The sequence below is a fragment of the Tympanuchus pallidicinctus genome, unplaced genomic scaffold (assembly GCF_026119805.1).
Source record: "Tympanuchus pallidicinctus isolate F22 unplaced genomic scaffold, pur_lepc_1.0 scaffold18, whole genome shotgun sequence".
NCBI lineage: Eukaryota > Metazoa > Chordata > Aves > Galliformes > Phasianidae > Tympanuchus > Tympanuchus pallidicinctus.
The window spans coordinates 151,634-171,789 of NW_026294699.1; the positions used below are offsets into that span (position 1 = coordinate 151,634).

The 20,156-nt window shown below is 43.9% G+C and overlaps 1 protein-coding gene across 1 annotated transcript in view; it reads left to right on the top strand.

Moving 5' to 3' along the window:
• Positions 1 to 20,156, top strand: part of DNAH3 (dynein axonemal heavy chain 3) — a 62,382-nt gene that overhangs the window by 7,861 nt on the left and 34,365 nt on the right. Inside the window, exons 7-27 of the mRNA XM_052679847.1 lie at positions 419 to 602; positions 1,465 to 1,654; positions 3,280 to 3,475; positions 4,388 to 4,513; positions 5,997 to 6,192; positions 7,343 to 7,522; positions 7,681 to 7,817; positions 7,971 to 8,076; positions 9,095 to 9,273; positions 10,383 to 10,567; positions 11,201 to 11,324; positions 11,849 to 12,002; positions 13,600 to 13,744; positions 13,980 to 14,191; positions 14,457 to 14,548; positions 14,935 to 15,049; positions 15,978 to 16,094; positions 17,144 to 17,323; positions 17,593 to 17,729; positions 18,427 to 18,628; positions 19,935 to 20,027. Of these exons, the coding sequence (XP_052535807.1) occupies positions 419 to 602; positions 1,465 to 1,654; positions 3,280 to 3,475; positions 4,388 to 4,513; positions 5,997 to 6,192; positions 7,343 to 7,522; positions 7,681 to 7,817; positions 7,971 to 8,076; positions 9,095 to 9,273; positions 10,383 to 10,567; positions 11,201 to 11,324; positions 11,849 to 12,002; positions 13,600 to 13,744; positions 13,980 to 14,191; positions 14,457 to 14,548; positions 14,935 to 15,049; positions 15,978 to 16,094; positions 17,144 to 17,323; positions 17,593 to 17,729; positions 18,427 to 18,628; positions 19,935 to 20,027 (3,250 nt within the window). The remainder of the gene's footprint in view (positions 1 to 418; positions 603 to 1,464; positions 1,655 to 3,279; positions 3,476 to 4,387; positions 4,514 to 5,996; positions 6,193 to 7,342; positions 7,523 to 7,680; positions 7,818 to 7,970; positions 8,077 to 9,094; positions 9,274 to 10,382; positions 10,568 to 11,200; positions 11,325 to 11,848; positions 12,003 to 13,599; positions 13,745 to 13,979; positions 14,192 to 14,456; positions 14,549 to 14,934; positions 15,050 to 15,977; positions 16,095 to 17,143; positions 17,324 to 17,592; positions 17,730 to 18,426; positions 18,629 to 19,934; positions 20,028 to 20,156) is intronic.

The following is a 20,156-nucleotide window of genomic DNA, read 5'->3' on the forward strand; positions in this document are numbered from 1 at the left end:
AAAGAGAGGCACTGCTTCTGGAGTGACCCACATATATTTGTGAATGAACCAATTTGATCTTTGGCTGAGATTGTCAAGATTTTGGAAAGAGAACCACCTGACAATGGGAGAGAGCTCGGACATAATAGCCATTACTGTGAGGAGATCTGGCTCTGGTAGAATTGCTTGCAAGATGTTGCCCATCTCAGCAGTACTGCGTAGCTGGGAAGTTCACATGATGTTAAGTGGCAGCTGGTTTTCTCTCTGTTGAAGTAAATTGCTATCTTCAACAATTTTATGGAGTTTCTCTTATGAATCATTGAAGTACTTCATCATAGGTTGTATTTGTCCTTAGAGCAGTGCGGTGTAGTCTGCCCACGTTGATTTGGGTATCCACTGAAGCCTCCTTGCTCACCAGAGCTGTGTTTTGTTTCAGCAGTACCCCGCTGTTACGCACTTTGGATCTCGTTTCCCTGCGTGCAGCTGCTCATGGGCCAGAACTTGATGCTGCACGTTACGCAGAAGATCAACCACTGACTCCAGAAGAGCAGTTTGTTGTCATGCACTCGCACGAGGAGGAGATGAATAAGCGAGAAAAGTCACCTTCAGGAAGCGATATGGAGGTATTTAGTGTTCATTTCCGTTTGGAAAGCAGCAGTGCATGTCGGCACTACGTCTGTAACCTCTTTGCTTAAGTGGAGCTGAGAAGAGGACGCAGTGCCTGAGGTTTAGGAGATGCAAACAGGAATATTCAGTAAACTGCTGTTAATTGCTTCCCTTCGTACTTGTTTCTCAGTTTGCCTTCTATATAATGATTTTGCAAGTAAAACTGTCTTCCCAAATTCGTAACCTCACACATTGGTGGCTTCTACTTCAGAGGTCAGGAATTTAGTGTGCTGCACTTAATACACGCTTCCATCAAAACATGCAAGTGTGATCAAAATGTCAGACGTTTAAAGAGAATTGGAAGATAGGCACAGCTACAACTCATGGTGCTCAGTTACCTTTTGATTGCAGAAAAGTTCAAGTAACAGAAAAGCCCAAATGATTTTGAAGTAATCATAGCAATGAGGGGAGAAGTCATTGTGGCCTTCCACTATTTGAAGGGAAATGTATAAAAAGGGGGCATGGGGGGGGACTGTTTACATGGCTGGATGGTGATAGGACAAGGGGGAATGGTTTTAAACTGAGACAGGGGAGGTTTAGGTTGGATATGAGGAGGAAGTTTTTCACCCAGAGGGTGGTGAGGCACTGGCACAGATTGCCCAAGGAGGCTGTGGATGCCCCATCCCTGCAGGCATTCGAGGCCAGGCTGGATGTGGCTCTGGGCAGCCTGGGCTGCTGGTTGGTGACCTGCACACAGCAGGGGTTGGAACTGGATGAGCACTGTGCTCCTTTGCAACCCAGGCCATTCTGTGATTCTATGGTAATTCCCTGTCTACCAGAAGCTCTTACACAGTGTAACATTTTGAACGCGTTTTGCAGCGGTATTGGCACTATGTGCACAGCGCAGTGCGGGAGGACATGTTGGCACCTCAGGATGAGGAAGTGATGAATGCAATTTTAAAGCAAATTCCAACTGCTATTCTTGCTAACCCCTATCTGAAGAATTCACTTGTGAGTTTAAAAGAAGAGGTTAAGGAAGACTATTGTATCAGCCTCATGAAAGCCATTGGTAAGACTTGTAATCTCATAGTGATTTAGCATATGTAAACTGTTGCACTTGGAAAGCAAATCTGATTTCTGCTCTTAGCACCAGTGGAGGGCTCTGTCAGGGTCAGCAGAACTGCAGTAGGTGCATGGCAGAATGTCAGCATTCTTCCTGAAGTTCCATATTGAACAAACACCTGTGTATTCAACCTCTGCCAAGGAGGTGATTTTGTAAATCAGACTGTAGATACTCTTGTTGTGCCCATATACCCATTTGCTTTCCACACCACTCTCCAGCAGTTTTGGAGCCTATTAGAGACCTTGATACAAACACAATGCAGCAGCAGTGACTCCAGAGATATTCAGAGTGCTTTTTGGGAGCACATGTAGAGGGGCGGGACGGGCAGAGCTGTTCATTCCCAGTGCAGGGGAACAGCAAAAGGGGCTGATGTCAATGCAGAAAATGGGAGATCTGTGCCTGTCCTCCTTCACGGGGTGCAGGCTGATGGGAAGGCAGACTTGGGTGGATCAGTGGTCACAGAGTACTCACCAGTGTGAATGGAATGAAGATAACGAGTCCCTGATGGATGTCTTGGTGATAAAGGGCTGCTTCTCATTCTATTTTGGGTAGTGTGACTCATACCTATAAGAGGGGTTTATTTTCTATGAAATGGCAGCAGGTAAGAATCACCATTAGTTTTTAGCAAATCAGAGGACTGGTTTACAAATGGAATGTGTTTTCTCAGAACTTGTACCTGGGCACTGAGCAGTGCCTGCGCCGTCAGCTGACAGCAGCCCTAGGTGTGCAGCACTGCATGCAGCTGCAGCTGCTTTCTGACATCTGCAGAAGCATGTTGTAAGGCATGGCATTTATTTCCACCTGTGCTGCAGTGGGTATAACGCCGTCCTTTCCTCTTTAAACATAGGAGCCACGTTTGGCAGTGTTCAGCTTTCCCACTTTGAATTTTTTAAAGTCTGTTGATTAAGTATTTGTAGTCTCCTTTTCACAAGAGCATGGAAAAGAGAGACTGCCGGGTTTTCACTCTGCTTTCTCCACTCTCCAATCTCCAAGTAACCTTTAATTTGCTTTTCTTTGTTGGTACAGTCTGTGTGTTTGTGGTTCCCGTACGTGGGAGAGCTCAGTGTGCAACTCCCAGGTTTTGCAGACGTTCTTGGGGCCGGCAGAACGGAGCTCTGTCCTCTGGGAGAGAACACACGTCAGCCCTTGGGTGCCATGCTCTTCCTAGATGCAGTGAAGGCTTTGAGCAATAATTTCTGCATTCACAAGTATTTAAGAAGCCTTCTAAAAATTCTGCTTGGAAGGGAGATATTTCCGCCCTCACTTTGTGGACCAGGAAGGAAATGAAGCACCCAATACCCAGCTTGGGAAGGCAAGATGAAAAGTTGTTTCTACATCTCCTGATTTTAGAGCCAGGACCAGACCCTGTTTTATTTTTCCAAAATAACTTTATATGTGTGTTGGTAACTTGATTACTGCGCTGTATTTCACTGAAAAAACTTACAAGGAATGGCAGTGCAGATTTTAAATGAAGAATTCCATGCTTCATGAACTATGGAGAGCCTGTGTTCTCATATGCAGGTATGACCATGCATGCCCTCTCACCGCAATGTAGATCTGATTTATTCCAGTTGATTACATCCTGATGGATCCGGCTGAGAGAGAGAGACTGCTGGTTGGAAGAACCCCGCGCCCGTTTCCCCTGAGAGTCATCCGGGCACCCGTCCCATGGCACAGCTCTTACAAAGAAGCAAAAAGCTGGAATGAAAGCAATCTGTTTGTTGTGAATCCACTGATGCACGCTTTACATCAGCTTTGGCTTTCTGAGTAAGAAATTGCAATTAACATTATGTTGGGATTGTATGGCTTCGTTAGAGAGCGCATCTGCTGACCGATGCTGCAGAGCTCCGAGCGGGGGATGGAGGGGGAATGGCAAAATCTGTTCTCTGTTTTCTAAAGAGTGTTTCATTTTCAGAGCCTGCAGGAATCTCAGCCACGGAATGGTTGTTTCCTGCAATGTCTGGCTGTGAGTGAGGGACGTGCACTCAGTGCTATGAGAAAATCATCTCTTGTTAAATGGTGTTATCCCGAATTCACTTTGGGATAAGGCTTGAAGCGCAATGAAACAGTAATGTAGAATTCTCAATGTTATTGCTGAAATTAACAAAAGAAAACCTTTTGCCTCTGCTAAAACCCAGTCTGTTTCAGTTGGAAGTTGTTCTGGGGACTCTGAGGCGTGTCTTCATGGGAAGTTAAAAATGGTGTTCAGTAACCCTGGGTACTAGTAAGCTTTTACCATTTAAACATTGATGAAATGTAGTTGTTTTTTTTTTTCTCCTAGAGGGTACCCAGGTGGGTGCTTTTAACTATTAATGTGGGGCAGAAGCAGGAGCTGTCGTTCCGGGTGCTCTTACTGTCTGGACTCACTAATAAACCTGCAAAAAAGACAAGTAATATTCTGAGCATTTTATCAAAAATTAACATAATTTGAAATCTGCAAAATGCCAAATGAAATTTGTGAAGCTCTTTACATTTGCCAACTGCAAAGGACAGTTGAGCAAACAACCAAGCAAAAACTGTGGAAATGCACTTGCTGGACAAGCTGGCAGTGACGTGACCTGCATAAGCAACGAGGTTTTATTTGCGTTTGTAAGTTCACTCAAGACCTGGCCGTGTGTCGCTGCGGGCGTTGCTCGTTTGAGCAGAACTCCTCGCAGCGCCGGCTGTTCGCTCCCGCAGGTTCGGCTGCCTGCGGTTTGTTCGCACTCAGGAGCTCCGTGGCGGGGAGCCGCCGCTGCCGCCCGCCGGCTTCGTGGGCGCCGTTCGCAGGCACTGCGCGGAGGCTCGCGCCGTCCTCCTGAACAGGTCAGTGCCTCCCGGCGTGGCGGTGGGGGGGTGGGGATCTGAGGGCTGAGCTGCGGCAAGAGCTGCGCGTTTCTGTCTTATTTCCTGTCATGAAGTAGCAGTAAATTTACATAGAAATGTTAGAGTTCTGATTGAGTTAATGTAAGTTAAGAGAACGCGATTACATTTCAGGTTCCACTCCTATGGATTTCATTTGCAAGATGGAGATCCTTAGTTAGGTACGTGTTACAGGTCCTCAGCAGGCGAGATGAAGTACAGAATTCACACTGACTGCAGCAGTAAGCAGCCATTCCCATTCTGATCCAGGGCCAGCTGCTCTCAGTGGAAAACTCCCTTTGCAGGTGCACTCACCTGTAAGTCCCTGCGTGCTGAGACATCTCTGAGGCAGGAAAGAAATATGGGAGCAGAGAAGTACCCTTGGTCTTAGGCAGGTGGCACTGATGGCCTCAGGAAGTTTTCGGACTGTCTGTTCTCTGGTTAGTTAAGTGGAACCACACAAAACCACAGCATAACCTGCTGTTATGTCAGAAAGTGAGTGGTCCAACCAATTCATGTTTCAGAGCGCTAGAAAAGCAGAATGTTGTTCAAGAGTGTATTTTGAGGGTTGGATTTATTTATCAGCTTTGCACCCTTTTTACAGTGTATAATTGTAAAGGTAAGTTGACTTTCTTATTGATTTCAGTACATTTGGAATGAACTTGGAAGCCTTTGGATTATAAGTATTTCCCCAGAGGTGTGAATGTCTGCCCGATCTGACATTAACCTGGGACGCTTTGCTCTGGTGTGAACCTGTCGATACCAGTTAACTCATGCTGTTTACAAAGGAAACAAAAGAACTCCGTGGTTAGAGGTGTTTCCTTTTAATACCTGTCTCTAGCTTCAGTTCCCTGAGAATCGTCATTAAGCCGTATCTGTTTCAAAGGGTGGCTGAGATGGCAGTGGTTCCAGAGACACCTGAACCAAAGGGAAAAGTGAACGATAGAGAAAAGCATCTGGATGCTGAAAGAGCAATTGCAACCATGAGGGTGCTCGCAGCAGAGCAAATGGGAATAAAGTGACTGGCAGGCTGGAAACTAGAGGGAAGGGAGGCTGAATCTGCCCCCCCGTCTGCAGGAGTTGTGATGACCAGAAACGTGGCCTTTTCAGCATGGAGATCACTCATTTAAGGCGGTGTCTGGTGCTGGTAGGCGACTTCGTTCCGTCATCAGGATCTCAAGGCTCCCATTTAATGCTGATAATTTGCCACCAGTGTTCCATCTATTTCATATTCATTTAAACTAGTCTTAGGTCCCCATGCTAACAGGTATCTTGATGGTGTTTCTCCAGGTGGTGGCAGATGCAGTTTAGTCTGACACCTAGTTATCAATTCTGTGCTCGCTTTTTGGATTGTGCTCATTCTTTGGGTGATCTCCAGCTTAGATTTCATTACAAGGAGGAAGCCTGAGAAGCTTTTAAAAACTTTGTCTGCCTTGTTTTCTTTTAGCTGGATCCCCACTTGTGCATCGATTTTACGTGATGAGAAAAGGAAGTGGCTTCATTTTGCTCCTGGAAATAGCAGGGATTCACCCCAGCAAATCGAGAGCTACTTCAGCTCCGTGGCGACTCTCATGTCGTTGCAGCTCCGTCAGATGGTTGTTAGCTCCTTGGAGGACCTTCTTCGGTTTTTTATGATGCATGAGGTGTGTGCCACCAGGTGTATCTGTGCTCGCTGCTGCCAGCATTATGTGGGGATGGTAACTCATGCAGTCACAAAACATAATTCTCTTTGAGGCTGAAATACTCCAGATAGCTTTAGCCTTACTGGAATAGGGCTGAGCCCTTCGCATCACCGTTCCTACTCAGTGGATTTTTTTCAAGGGCGAGGAACTATTTACTCAAATAATGATTTTGCAGGCCTGGAGTTATAATTAAGAGTTTTCGACTCCATCTTGAGGGGATGTGCTGTTTTTTAATGGCATTTTTGAGTTTTATTTGCCTTGACCTTAACCTGGCCAACCTGTTCTCATAAAAGCACACAAATTACCCTCTTTACATCAGAAGTGTGCAGCTGTATGTAATCCTTTGCAGAGAGAGCTTGTGTATGGTGTCCCTGTCTATACCAGACGAGTGCCCTGTACTATTTCAAGCAATGCGTTTAATTATGAAAATGAACATCAGACTGCAAGAGATTCTGTGGTTCTTTTGGCTACCACAGAGTTGTCTTCTTGGAAGTGAGTTTGTTAAATATCAGGTCACACAGAATGGCTGCTGTGATGAGGCAGGAGCCATAATGAGCATGGCAGCTGAAATGCTGCACGGCAGGCAGAGGTCAGAGGTGATGCCCAAGGCAGGCTCCCCTCGTGGCCGGCTGCTGCTGCTTTTTGTTTGGTGGCTTGAAATTCTTACAGCTTCCACATTACCGTCTTAGATGTGGGTTAGCATTTTGTTACTGTAGAAGCAATTTTGGGGTAGGGCAGTTCTTATTAACCATCAAGACAATTAAAGCAAGCAAAAAAACCCCTACAGAATCTTGTATTTGATGCTTGGTTTTATTTCTGATAATGATTTTTTCTTCACTTTGGGTTTTAGTCCTGTGTGGCACTTGGTGCTTAGGCACCGCGAGGCAATTAGGCTTAGCTCCAGCTTCCTAATTCTGTGTCTTACAGATTGCTTTAGGAGTTGGCATCTGAACATCTTGTATGTTGGTGCAGCAGTGTTCTGACTAAGAGCTGGTGAAGAAAATCCCATTGGTGCTCTGTAGTTAAAAGAGTGGGGACGTGGGTGACAGTTAAATGATTGCAGTTGTAATTGATTTATTTGGCATGTTCAATTTTCATTCTTTTCTCCAAGGATGGGAGTGATTTTGCAGAACCCTATCAAGAAATGCAGTTCTTTTTGCCTCAAATACTGATAGTCAAACTCGGTGTGGAAGAACCCAAGATTGTCTTTGAGCCACCTTTGAACGAATGTTGGGATTTCATCAGTCTGTGCTTCAGGGAGATCCTACAAAGTGCAGAGGGGCTTCCAAAGGTACTGCAAGATTGCAGCTCCACGTAAAGTACAACTTTGTGAGTTAAAAAACACGTGGTGTGAAATGTTACCTACGAGAGTCACATCCAAGGAACTGCATTTTGTTTTATAGAAGGTATTGTAAATGCTCTCACATCACTTGCAATGATTCCCTTTAGGTAGAGAGAATTCTCTTTCCTCAACTAAAAAGAGATGACCTCGCTCTCAGTACAGTCAAACCAGATGAACCGTTGTTTGCAGAGTACATAAACAAACTTGAGGAGATCTTTGAGAGCAACATGCTTGGCCCACAGAGGTGAGTTTTGTCTGTTGACCCTTTTGCCCATCACGTTCTCACATTCCTAAAAACACTGATCTATTTGACTCAAACATTAAACAATTTGAGCCAATTTGTTTCTTGCTATAACAAATCTTCACATTGGAAGCTTGTGTTTGTTTTTGTCATAAGGTACTTAAACATGTACAGGAAATACAGCCATCTTTTGAACAACGATGCACAGCAAGACGTTACGGATTTCTTGAATGGAAGTCCATCCTTAGGAGCTTTAAGAGAGGTAATACATAACTGACAACCGCTGTGCATTCATACAGCACATCACACCTGGAGGTCACTGCAAAAGCAGTGCCTCCTCTTTATTCCCATGGAAACTACAACAGATACAAAGAGCACAGTGATGCTGTTTGATAGAGCAAGTTCTCAGCTACAAAACACTGCTTTTCAACAGTCACTGCCATTAGCTGTGCATTTTCACCAGCGCTGAACAGGAGCTGTGCACTGCGCTCGTGAAGCTCTGCACAGAGGTGCCCAGTGTCACTGTCACCGCTGCTGAGATGCAGCACCCACCTCTCACTATGCCAACGCCCACTGCTGGGTCTCCATAAACATTCATAATTGTTGATGAACATCAGTGAGTGCCATTTTTTGTTCATGGAGGAATTCAGTGACGCCCCTTTGCTTCATCTGCGCTTCCACATCAGACACCATTCTGTTGGAGTGCCCCGTTCTGTCAGCTCTGTCACGCAGCAGTAAAAAGTAATGGAGTGTTGGTGGGAAGGTTCAACCTCTGCTGCCACCTCACCAATACCTGCCTCTGTCAGAGTCGGCCATCACATTAAAACAGGAGGCATTACTTCTGGAGCAGCCATCGTACATTGCTGTTCTGAAGAGTTTCAATTCAGATGGTTTGTTTCACCCTTGGATCACATGGGAGTCCATCTCCCTTACTCCATACGGCCGCTATGCTGAAGGATATTTCTCTCTGGCCTTCTTCTCTGGGTTCTGTTGGATGCCAGCTGAAGGCTGTGCGGAGTACCAGGTGAATCTGGGTCTCGCTGGTCTGTTAGCTGTCTTGTCCTTAGCCCTGCCCCCTTTCTTTGCTGCATTTGTGAGTTAACCTCTGCCCGAATACTTCCTGAGGCATCTTCTGGTGTTCCTTAATGCGACATTCTCCTGTGCAAAGATTTCAGCCCTGTTTCCTTGTTGGGAATTAATTAGCTGTTGTTTAGCATCGTTCGTCTATGAGCTTGAAAGACAAACAAAAAAACATCGTATCTATTATTTTCCATTTGTAGAAGATTGACAGCTTCACAGAACTGAAAAGGGAGATTGCTTCCCTGCGTGTCACTGTCCCTCTGGCCATGTTCTGCCTGGATGCTGCACAGCTGAACGAGGAACTCTGCGTTCGGACGCAAAATCTTAGAGATGCACTGGTTGACTTTGAGGTGATGGAAAACAGGGAGTTAAATAAAAGGTGCGTGTTGTCAGTATGTGTGGTTGTTGCTTTCTGAGTGCGATGCTGCTGTGTATCTGTGTCTGAGATGGCTGCATTCACCTGGTGCCTCTTCTACCAACACAGGCACGTGCGGGGAAGGACCCCAAATTGAGTGTAAAAGGAACAGAATGCTTTCCCTGCTGGCACCCAGCTAAAGCAGGGTGCAGAGTGCAGTCTGTAGATCAGCTTCTCTTGAATCTGACTTTTTTTTTTCCCCTGGGCAAGCAGCGGTTCTGATTGCATACTTGTGGCAAATTTAACAATGGTACATTTAAAAACAATTAAAATGAGGATATAATTTGACTTTATTGTGATGGGATAATCATGGATCTCTGAACTTAAAAAATAAAAAAATTACCATCAGGGACAGAATTCTTTCACAGTGAATAGAGACAGAGAGTAGCTGTTTGTTTCTGTTTTAAAGGAAAGGTTCCCCTCACTTATGCAGAAAGCATCTCCTGGTGGAGACCAGCTGTTCTTCGTGGGGCCTCTGTCTGCACTCACCGGGGGGCACCAAGGCCATGAGCTTGTTTGGGAGCCCCAGGCTGCTTTAGTGGAACTGACCTCAGTACAGAGCAGGAATCTGGGACAAGGGCATCTATTGCTCTAACAAAGAGGGAAAACAGCAGGATTTGTCCCTGTTTTCCATTCCAATGTAAAAAGCTTTTTAAAAAGCTTTTTAAAATTGATTTTTCATCATCTTTGTACTTTGTTTCATGCCGTGCACCTGATCTTATATTTGTGGAGGGATTATGTGAGCTCTTGCTTACTGCATTTAAACTTTTATTTTTGCCACAAGTCAGGTCTTGAAAAAGTAAATTCTAAACTTGTGGGAAATAAACTGTTGATGTGCTGCTGTTGTTAAATTGGACCCGATTTAATGATTGCTTTATTATGTATCAGTTCCTACAAACACAGCAGAGAACTGATTTTGCAGGGTAAAATGTAATCCTTAATAAATGTATCTCTGTTGTGTATATTCATCTGAATAATTGGTGTGTGAAGGACAAACTCCACGAGCAGAATCTTACACCTCCCTTCACCTACAGGCGCAGTTGTAAGCCTGTTTGTTGTTTTCCTTCCTGTAGGATTTGTGGTGAATATAATTCAATTGCAAACAGAATGAGCAAGCTGCCTCTGAACACAGCAGAGCTGGTGGAACTGGACGCCTACTTAAAGAAATCCAGTCGGATCACTGCCTCCAAACTGAGGCAGGACGTCTGTGAGGCCGCCCGCAGGCTGCAGTTCCTCATGGACTACGCTGACCTTTCTGGTTTGTCTCCATATAAAAACATTCATAGGTGGATGCTGGGCTCTGTGTGGGTGAACGGTGCGTCTTGTAGAGCGAAGATGAAGTTCTGCTCACTGCAGGCTTCCTGAGTCCTGCAGCGCTGCAGTGAATGGCGGGTGCTAAACAAACAGAATGTGAAGATGGAAATGTCAGTTACCATGCTATAGCTCTTGTGAATCAGTCAGCATTGACGTGCTCTGGAATAATAATGATTAACATTGTTTTATCCACTTCATGGAGGTGTAATCTACATATTTAGTTGGGAATAATCTGTCACTTTACGTAGTTGGACTCGAATATCGTTTCACAAATATGTATTCTGGCAAGTTATTCTTAGTGATTTCTCTGTCTAGTTAATGTCTAGAAGTTTACCTTCTTCACGTGATTTTAGAGTTTTGCTATCAGTCTAACTTGTTTTAGCAAAAAGTTCATTATCTTCAGCTCCTGGCTGAAGATCATTCAGCCAGCAGCTCGAAAAAATAGGAGGTTCATTCCTAACTCACTTATTCCTGAATGCAGTCTTGTCTTCTTTTGCTTCTACTTCTCAGTCTATTAGGTCACTGCTTCAAAGGTAGATTCTTCAAGATGTCTATATATATAATGTTCTCCTTTTAGGTTATGACATACAGCTGAATAGCACGGTTCTCCATTGGCCCAATCAGATCGAAGTGATGTTTGAAAACTGTGCAGATGAGCTGAGCAGCAGGAGGGAACACGCAGAGCTGGTTTTGCTGGAAAGGTATGTTGTGAAGATGTTTTATTTCATTGGATGTTTCTAAAGGAAGAGAACACCTCCTTATCAGTAAGAGAGAGAGAATTGCAAATAAATAGAACTTGGAAAGCAGCTGAGAAAATAAGAGAGAAACCTGCTTGAAAATATGATGGAAATTCTGAGAAGATGTTGGTCAGGGTAAATGAGAACGAATTTTGAAAGGTTTGAAAGGAGAAATGAAGGAATGGCTGAGTCCTGTTACATCTGTTTGCGTTGCTCCTTTATCTCCTTCAGGCAGTGAAGGAGATAAAGTATTTAAGGTAGAGTAGTAAATCTAAGTGAGCTGGGTCGGTTGGGAGGTTTGAAAATGAATTTGGAATTGGAGTGTGTAGTATTGGTGCAACGGATGCATGGGTTTTATTGGGGTCTGTACTTTGTGCCGGTTCTGGGGTCACATTTCATGTGACAGCATTTGTTGTAATTCATTAAAGAGCTGAACCCTAAAAAGGAGCAGAACAGAGCACCACCTCACCTCCGCTGTCTTAACTCAGGTGTTCACGGTTTGATGAAACGCTAGAAGGTTATAACAGAGAAATAGAAAGCTACAAGAAGCAAGAAGTCATGACCATAGAGGAGATGAGGAGCAATGCTGAGAAACTGAAGGAGCTAAATAGGAATCTAGATGAAGCAGTGGCTGAACTCGAGGTTAGTATTTTTTGTGTCAGCTATGAGGTGGGCTGCAGTGTTACAGGGTGAAAAATGCTTTTCGGGGTTCTGGGCGCACACTGTCAAGCAGGCTTAATGATTCCCAAATTCAGGAGTGTGTGGCTGCTATCTTCTTATCCCACAGTATGACTGCTGAGTTGAAAAATGTGTTTTGGGGAGGAGAAATATTTATTAAGTCCTTTAAATGGAATAACTGTAATTGCAAGCAGTCAGCAGCAGCAGGCTGCTGCCCATGAGAAACAGCTCTTCAGACAGAGGTGGCAGGAGGATGCTGGGGAGCCAGGTGCAGTTTTTCCTGAGTTGTGCTATTGGCATTGTGTACAAGTCTCTCTGCTTATTCTTTAATTAAAACCAAATGTTTTCCAGCTCCTTGTATCTTGTAATTAAAACCAAATGTTTTCCAGCTCCTTGTATCATTTCTAGAACTGCCAATGGACATTAATATTTAATATTAATATTAATATTTAATGTGCGTATTATAGCACAGACAGGAAAGTTTTCAGGTGATAGAAGGAAGCAGAACACCAAGGTTCCTAGATTCTATTAGAGCTCTCCAGCCAATATAGAGTGGTTCTGGGCTGAGCAGTTTCTTGGTTGTGTCTCTATTGGGATCTAAGAGTGGTTACCTTTGAAAGTCTCACAGGTATTGTGAGGCTTTATTAATAATCTAAATAACAGCAAGATGAAATTTCTGCATATACAGAGCCTTAAGGGCCAAACGTTTAATGAAGTTCTGCTCAAAAGAGAAGATTGGACCAACGAAATCAGCATGAGATTTAGATAAATTGCTCCAATCCCTGTGTATCAACTGCTGTAATCTGACTGGAAGGCAGCCAGTGCATCCAGCTGTGCGAGTGAGCAGCACTGCTGCGCTGTAGGCAGGGCAGAGCAAATCACTGTGCTGGTGCAGTTTGTCACTACGTACAAAGCGAGGGATGCATCCACGCAGTGTAAGTGACACTGAGCAGATCTCTATTGGTCTCGATGTTCCTCCGCCTCCGGCTCAGATTGAATGACTACATGTATTAGAAGAGGTCTGTTGGTGTGCAGACACAAACTTTGGATTAGGTCTGAATTCAGGCAGTGTTGTGTTTCCCTTCCTTACCTGTAAAATGAAGAAGGCAGTGATTTTCTCTAAATCTTTGCGTGTTCATTTATACTGCAGGAAATTTTGGACAAAGACAGTATTTATTATCAATAGATTCAGCAATTAATGATTTGTTTGGTTGGAGTTCCCAAATGTTTCTGTGACAGAAGCTCAAAGCAAGCAATTCCAAGTGAAGGCAATTCCGGTGTGACTGAAGTGTTTCAGGGTGCCTTGGAAGCTTGTGAGACACAGCATTACTGCCCATGTGCAGTTACCCATCAAGCACTTATTTCAGTAGTAAGAGATACCAACAGTTAAAGGGAGTTTACAGGAACGCGTTTGCCTAGAAGCCATGGGCGTGAGTCTGCGTACGTGTCTGGCCTTTGGCATGTAAAAAATTATAACAAAAATTAACTATTAGCAAGTTCTTTTTTTTTTAAATAGAAATAAGATTTATTTTTATTATTATTATTATTATTTTAAATAAAGGCAATAAATAAAGAAGAGGAGTTACTCGAGCGGGAGAAGAGTTACTTTCCTTTACTGCAGATTATGTTCACAAAGAAGCAGCCCATTGAGCAGCTCTGGATAACGGCATATGATTTTCATACCAAGTCTGAGGAGTGGATGCACGGTGAGGCACTGATGAGATGTGTTGTTCAGTGAGTCAGGCAGGGGCTGAAAGGGTTGCCTGGTTGTTGTGAGATAACAGCTCTGAAGATTGAAGGGTTGGAATCCAGCACCAAAACAAAACTGTAGGCATGGACTTTGCAGTGATATTAAACAAACAAAACCTGAGTGATTTCCAGAGGGAAGATACGATCCACCCTGAATTGCTCACTCTGTTCTCTTTGTGTTGCTGCATTCAGGATTTCTCCATAAATTGAATGCTGATGAAATTACTGAAGAAATTGGCAGTATGTGGAGAACGATGTACAAGCTCAGCAAGAGTTTTCCAGACCTGGCCGGGCCGAGGCGTTTAGCAGAAAGCACAAAATACAAACTTGACAAGTTTAAGCAGCATCTTCCTGTCCTGTCCCTTGCCTGCAATCGCGGAATGAAGGAGAGGCACTGGGAGCAGGTATGTCAGGCTCTGCCCAGCCTGGGGGGCACTGCTGCACGTGCTGGGGACAGTTCTGTGTGCCACCGTAAGAAGGTCTGTGCTTTGTAGATCAGGTTCTGAAATCTCCAATGGTACAGATCTGAACTCTTCCAAAGTAATTTTTGGCAGAAAATGGAGTGGGTCGGGTACACGAGCACGGCTCAGCGTTTATTTCTTGCTGTTTGATAAATCTGTGACAAGTGTACCTCCTGCTAATAGGTGTTACTTCTTACTTCATTTTCAGATTAGTGAAATAGTGGGATGTGAAATCAGACCCAACGAAGGTACTACTCTTCTAAACATGCTGGAACTGGGACTCTCAAAATACATTGATCAGTAAGAAGCTCACTCTGCTTTTTTTTCGTTCCTTCTTCTTACAATCACTATTTCATGTGCCAGATAACAAATTACAGTTTTAATCTTCTTGCGTGTTAAAAACTCCCATATTTTCGCAGCTTATTTTAACAAAGCCTGATGGAGCTGTCAGGTGTCTCTGTGGAACAAAGGCAACAAAAAATGGTCATATTCCCAAAGCACATAATTTCTGCATTCAGAATTTTCTGTCCATATTTGTATCTAAACTAATACTAATTTCTCCACCTGGTGAGCTTGGAAGCCCATACATATTCCCCAAGATGAGAATCTGTGTGAAAAATCCATGTAAAAGTTAGCAGCTCTTTGGTTGCAAAAGCATTTCAAAGTTACGTTTCATTTCAACTTAGGCTGGAACCCATCGGAGCAGCTGCAAGTAAAGAGCATTCTTTAGAGAAATCAATAGAGAAAATGAAATCAGAGTGGATCAGTGTACAGTTCAGCCTGGTGAAGTACAGAGATACTGTGAGTAAATGTGAGCTCTACATATGCATTGTTGGAAATAATTATTTTCATTTTCCGTGTTAGAGGAAGTCACTGTTGTTTCACAGTGGTGTGGTGGAGAGCAGTATCATACCAGGGCCTGGGCAAATGTGTCCATTACTGCATTCTTCTGTTTAGACCTTCATGTCTGGGAACATCTGTGATCTCAATATATTCATGCATAGAAATTGGTGAGACTGAGAGCTTCTGCAGTTTCATATGGAAAGGTGAACAACGGTGAAATGTCTCACTTACCCAGAAGACAGAGGAAATCACGTACTATGGAGGAGAGAAAGCTCCAGGGGGACCTTACAGCCCTTGGAGGACTGAAAGGGCCTGCAGTAAAGCTGGGGATGGACTTTTTATAACAACATGAAGCAACGGGACAAGGGGAAATGTTTTTAAACTAGAAGAGAGTAGGTTTAGACTAAATGTTAGGAAGAAACTCTCCCTCATGCCAGTGAGAGTGGAGACACTGGCACAGGCTGCCCGGTGAGGCTGTGGATGCCCCCTGCCTGGAAGCACTGCTGGGAGGCCAGGCTGGATGGGGCTGTGAGCAACCTGGGCTATGGGAGGTGTCCCTGCCTGCAGCAGGGGGTTGGGACGAGATGCTCTGAAAGATCCCTTCCAACCCAAACCATCCTGTGATTCTGTGAAAAGGTGGTTATAACCACTAGCATCCCTGGCTTACTTCCCACTTGCAACACTAGTGCCTCCCTTGACTTTGAAATAGTGATGCACAGTAGAGAGACTGTATCTGCAGATGTGTTTTGGGCCTGCTCAGTGCCTTGCTGCTTCCCTGCCTTCAGCCATCAGAGAACAGGGTGGCAGGAAGTTGAGTGAGCATGAGGTTGAGAAGCAGTGAAAAGGAGCAACTGCAGTTTACTTTAACATGTGATGTATTTTGCAGAACAACAGCATCCTGTCAGCAGTTGATGACATCCAGCTTTTACTGGATGATCACATTGTTAAGACTCAGACGATGTGTGGTTCTCCCTTCATCAAACCAATGGAAGCCGAATGCCGGGTAAGAAAAAGCTGGTTTGCTTGAGCTTGTGTGTCTCTCATGATGTGGTTTCTGCAGTGCTTTCATGTGTTTTGTATAGTTTGATAGTTTGAACCTTTTCAAGGGATCACACGTTCATATTTTTCTCCAAGAGCTTTGAATTGATGGTGTCCAGACAAAGGTGTGCAAAGCTCGCTTTACAGCTGAAGCAAACATAGCTGCTGATCCCAGCAGTTCTGCCCACCATTTGCTGTAAAAAGTGGTCGTGCAGAAGTGTGCCTATTGTTTAGAAGGAATATTCTTATATTTTTAAAAAATAATGCTGATGCTTTGCTCTGGTAGCTGGCTTGGCACAGCTTTTGGATGCTTGCTGCAAACTTGATCCAAAATTAGTTCCCAGCTGGAGTACAAAGGCTCGGAAAGAAAAATCAGTGGGTTTTTGCTGTTGAACACCTTGTAAGCCACTGTAGGCTTCTCCACAAACCTCTGCCAGTACAGAAGTTGTGAACTGTGAAGCCTTGTACAAATACTTGAAAAGCTTCTCGCTCCTTCGGCCTGCATATTTATTTTGCAGGTGTGTGTGCTTCATTAAGACATACGGTGTCCTCTCACTTGGTTGCTAGCTGCAGATCCCCGTCAGCCAGATAACTCCTGTGAGGGGAATCACCTTGAAGAAAGTGGGAAGCATGAGCCGTAGTCCCATATTCCTTCAGATCTGAGTTGGAGAACTGTTTTATGACCTAATCAATTAATTTAAAGAGAAGCAGGTGCAGAATGCACTTCTGAACTGCTGTTAAGTGAGAAGTCTTTCATCAAGTAAACTGTATGGGGATTAAGGCATGCATTAATGGTGCAGTATCACTCTTGGGATGCTTAGGCTTTTTTTAATAGGGTTCTTTCCAGTTTGTCAGAGTAAACTCTTCCAGTGATATTTTTCCAAATAAAAAAACATGGGAATGCAGTGCTGCATTACTTTAGTAACCTGAGGTCTTCTACTGTCACTCTTCTGATCAATCTACATGTTCAAGTGGCTGCTCGTTAGTCTTACATATCAAATGTTTTCAATGCAGGCTTGGGAAGCAAAGCTGACTTTAATGCAAAACATCATAGATAGCTGGCTGAAATGCCAGGCAACATGGTTGTATTTGGAACCAATTTTTAGTTCAGAAGATATTGTAGCTCAAATGCCAGAAGAGGGCAGAAAGTTTGGCATTGTGGATGCGTACTGGAAGGACATCATGGCACAAGTGGTGAGTGCTAGCATTTAAAGCACGGACTGTCATGTATACCAGTGACATTGTGGCTGCTGCTGAGAAGATGGACCTGCTGGGTTTTAGACCTTGCTGTTTGCATTTAAGTCACAAGAAGGTCTGAAATCTGGTGTTGTAGTAAAAGGGATTTCTCTAGAGGATGGATGCTGTGGGGTGACGTAGGGCTCCAGTGACATTTTAATTTTAAATTGTTTGTACAAACATTTAGTAAACTTTCATCAATTTGTGCTGCATTTGTTGTAATACAGGTGAAAGACTCGAGGGTACTTGTGGCAACTGAGCAACCCAGGATGTTACATAGACTGCAGGAAGCAAACGCTCTCTTAGAAGACATTCAAAAGGGATTGAATATTTACTTGGAAAAGAAGAGATTGTTTTTCCCAAGGTAAATTAATTAATTAATCAGGCCTAAAAATCTGTAAGCTCTTTCAAACAGTTTCTGCTGAGCTGTTAAGTCTCATCTCATAAACGTGTGGGACACAGTGCCGTGGGACAAAAAATGAAACTCTGTTCTTCTTTCCAGATTTTCATGAGTGTTTCTCTGTTTGAGCTAAGTTTGCAGTGCCAAGGGCATGCAGATGTGGGGAAAAAGTCTGCCTGGCATTGCTTCCATTTGTGCTTAGAAGCACTTCGTCACTCACGGGGCATTTTTGAGGCAAGCTGCTACTTTGCCCTGTCTGTTTTGGGCTCTGTCTCTGCCTTACCTTCTTTGGCTGTGCAGAGATGTGCAGTACGTGTGGCTGATAAAGGATTGTGAGGAACAGGATTCTGTGTTTTAGCAGGTCTTTGTAACTGCTCTGGTACATCTGCTCTTCCCAGAGTTTTACGTGGGTTTGAGAAACCATCTTCTTCCTCCACTGCATGAAAAGAAAGTTGTGCTGAAATTCTGACTGAAGCAAGTGTTATAAGTTATATGATGTTAACAGTAACTTAAAAGAAAGGGGTCTGAAATAATAATTTCTCCTCTGTTATGTTGACATTATAAGCAACAGTAAGAACAATTTATCTTGCAGGCAGTATATGTTTAATGACAGTTTTTGTGCTTGGAATGTTCATATTCATTAGTTATACTTTTCTGGCAGATTCTTTTTCCTGTCTAATGATGAACTGCTGGAAATACTCTCTGAAACAAAGGATCCCCTCCGAGTGCAGCCACACTTAAAGAAGTGTTTTGAGGGAATTGCTCAGCTGGAGTTCACCGAGAATTTGGAGATTCTAGGCATGATCAGTTCAGAGAAGGAAATCGTTCCTTTCATAGATAGAATCTATCCTACAAATGCAAAAGTAATTTTTTTTTCTTACTGTGATATCAAATGTATGCTTTGCTTACAGGCTATGTTTTTGGAGAATGAAATTTAAAATGTTTAGGATGAGATCGTGAAAGGCGTTTAGGGATGGGAAACAAAAAAGGAATTCCTGCAGAAATGAGTGAGGTGTAACAGCTTGGTAAATTCCTCGGGCGCTTCTCTGCCTCAGCGCACACCGCGTAGGAGACGTGGCACAGCCACGCCGTGCAATCATCTGTGTAAATGCCCAGTGTATGGATAGCTGTGCCTTCAGAACATGGCGCAGCATGGCTGAAACGCAGAGGAATGAGGGCAAGGAGGAGTGCCACCGAGGAGCGCAGCCCGCAGTCAGGGCGGCTGGGAGCCAAGCCCAGAGGCTGCCCTCCATCTTTGTCCTGCAGGGCAGGCTGTGCTATAGAATGGTTTGGGTTGGAAGGGACCCCAGTGTCTGAACACTGCTCTGTTACTTCGTTATACCTGCGTTAAGCCTGGAATAAAAGGCAGGAAAGCAGTAGGATAGGAAATAGCGGGAAGACAAGGGGGAAAAATGTGGGATCTTGAACGATGGGATCTGTGTTACTGTACTCCCACAGAAGTCGTTCCCCCAGCTGCTGTACCAGAGGGGTAACTTGCTTCATCTCAGCTGTTGCTAAAACTAGTGGTAATCCACGAGGCAATCCGTACTCTGAATTATACTGCTGTGCTCTGAGTATAAGGCACTTCCAAGATTGTTGAAGGCAAAACCTGATAATCATAATTCCACTGTTTGTTGTAGTCTTCAAATTCAGAAGTGCTGATAAGTATCCGGGCAGTTGGACTGGATGATCTTAGGGGTCTTTTCCAACTTCGGTGATTGTTAAATTCTGTCTCATTCCCTCCTTTTTCTGTTCTCAACCTGAAGGTATGAAGGTGAATTACTGAATGGTACCCAAACAGAGATGAGAGGTGGGGAATGTTGTGAGGTCCACAAACCGCCTTTTACCCCCTAAATCTTCCTCCAGGAATAAAATATCCTGTGATAAAATGACCAAGCTTATTTGGCTGTGCTGGCTGGCGTCTTGTTTTCTTTTGTAGGAAGCCCTGTGTGTTGATTCCGATGGATTCTCTGCAGTGAATTGATTTGCCTGCCTGAAGGCAGTGTTAGCTGCAGAAGTGCCTGTCAGAATCTGGGAAATTTCTAGCTACTTTGTCCTCCTAAATGAGAGAAAAGTCTATTAGAATTTGTTGTATTTCAAAGGGTTTGCACTTTAAGAAGAACATAATCAAAGAATGCTTATTGACTCGACTGCTTTTCCTACTCAAAGGGCATGGTAGAAAAATGGCTTTTGCAAGTTGAGGAAATGATGCTGGCCAGTGTAAGACAAGTTCTTCAAGATGGCATAGGAGGATACGTCAAGGTAATTGGTCCTGAATTACAGTGCAAAATAAGTTTCACAAGCAACTGTATGTGAACAGATTGTTCCCATTCTTCTTAGCCAGGGCAGCCTGTTTAAAGATCAGGGGAATCCTTATCCTTGTTCAGTACT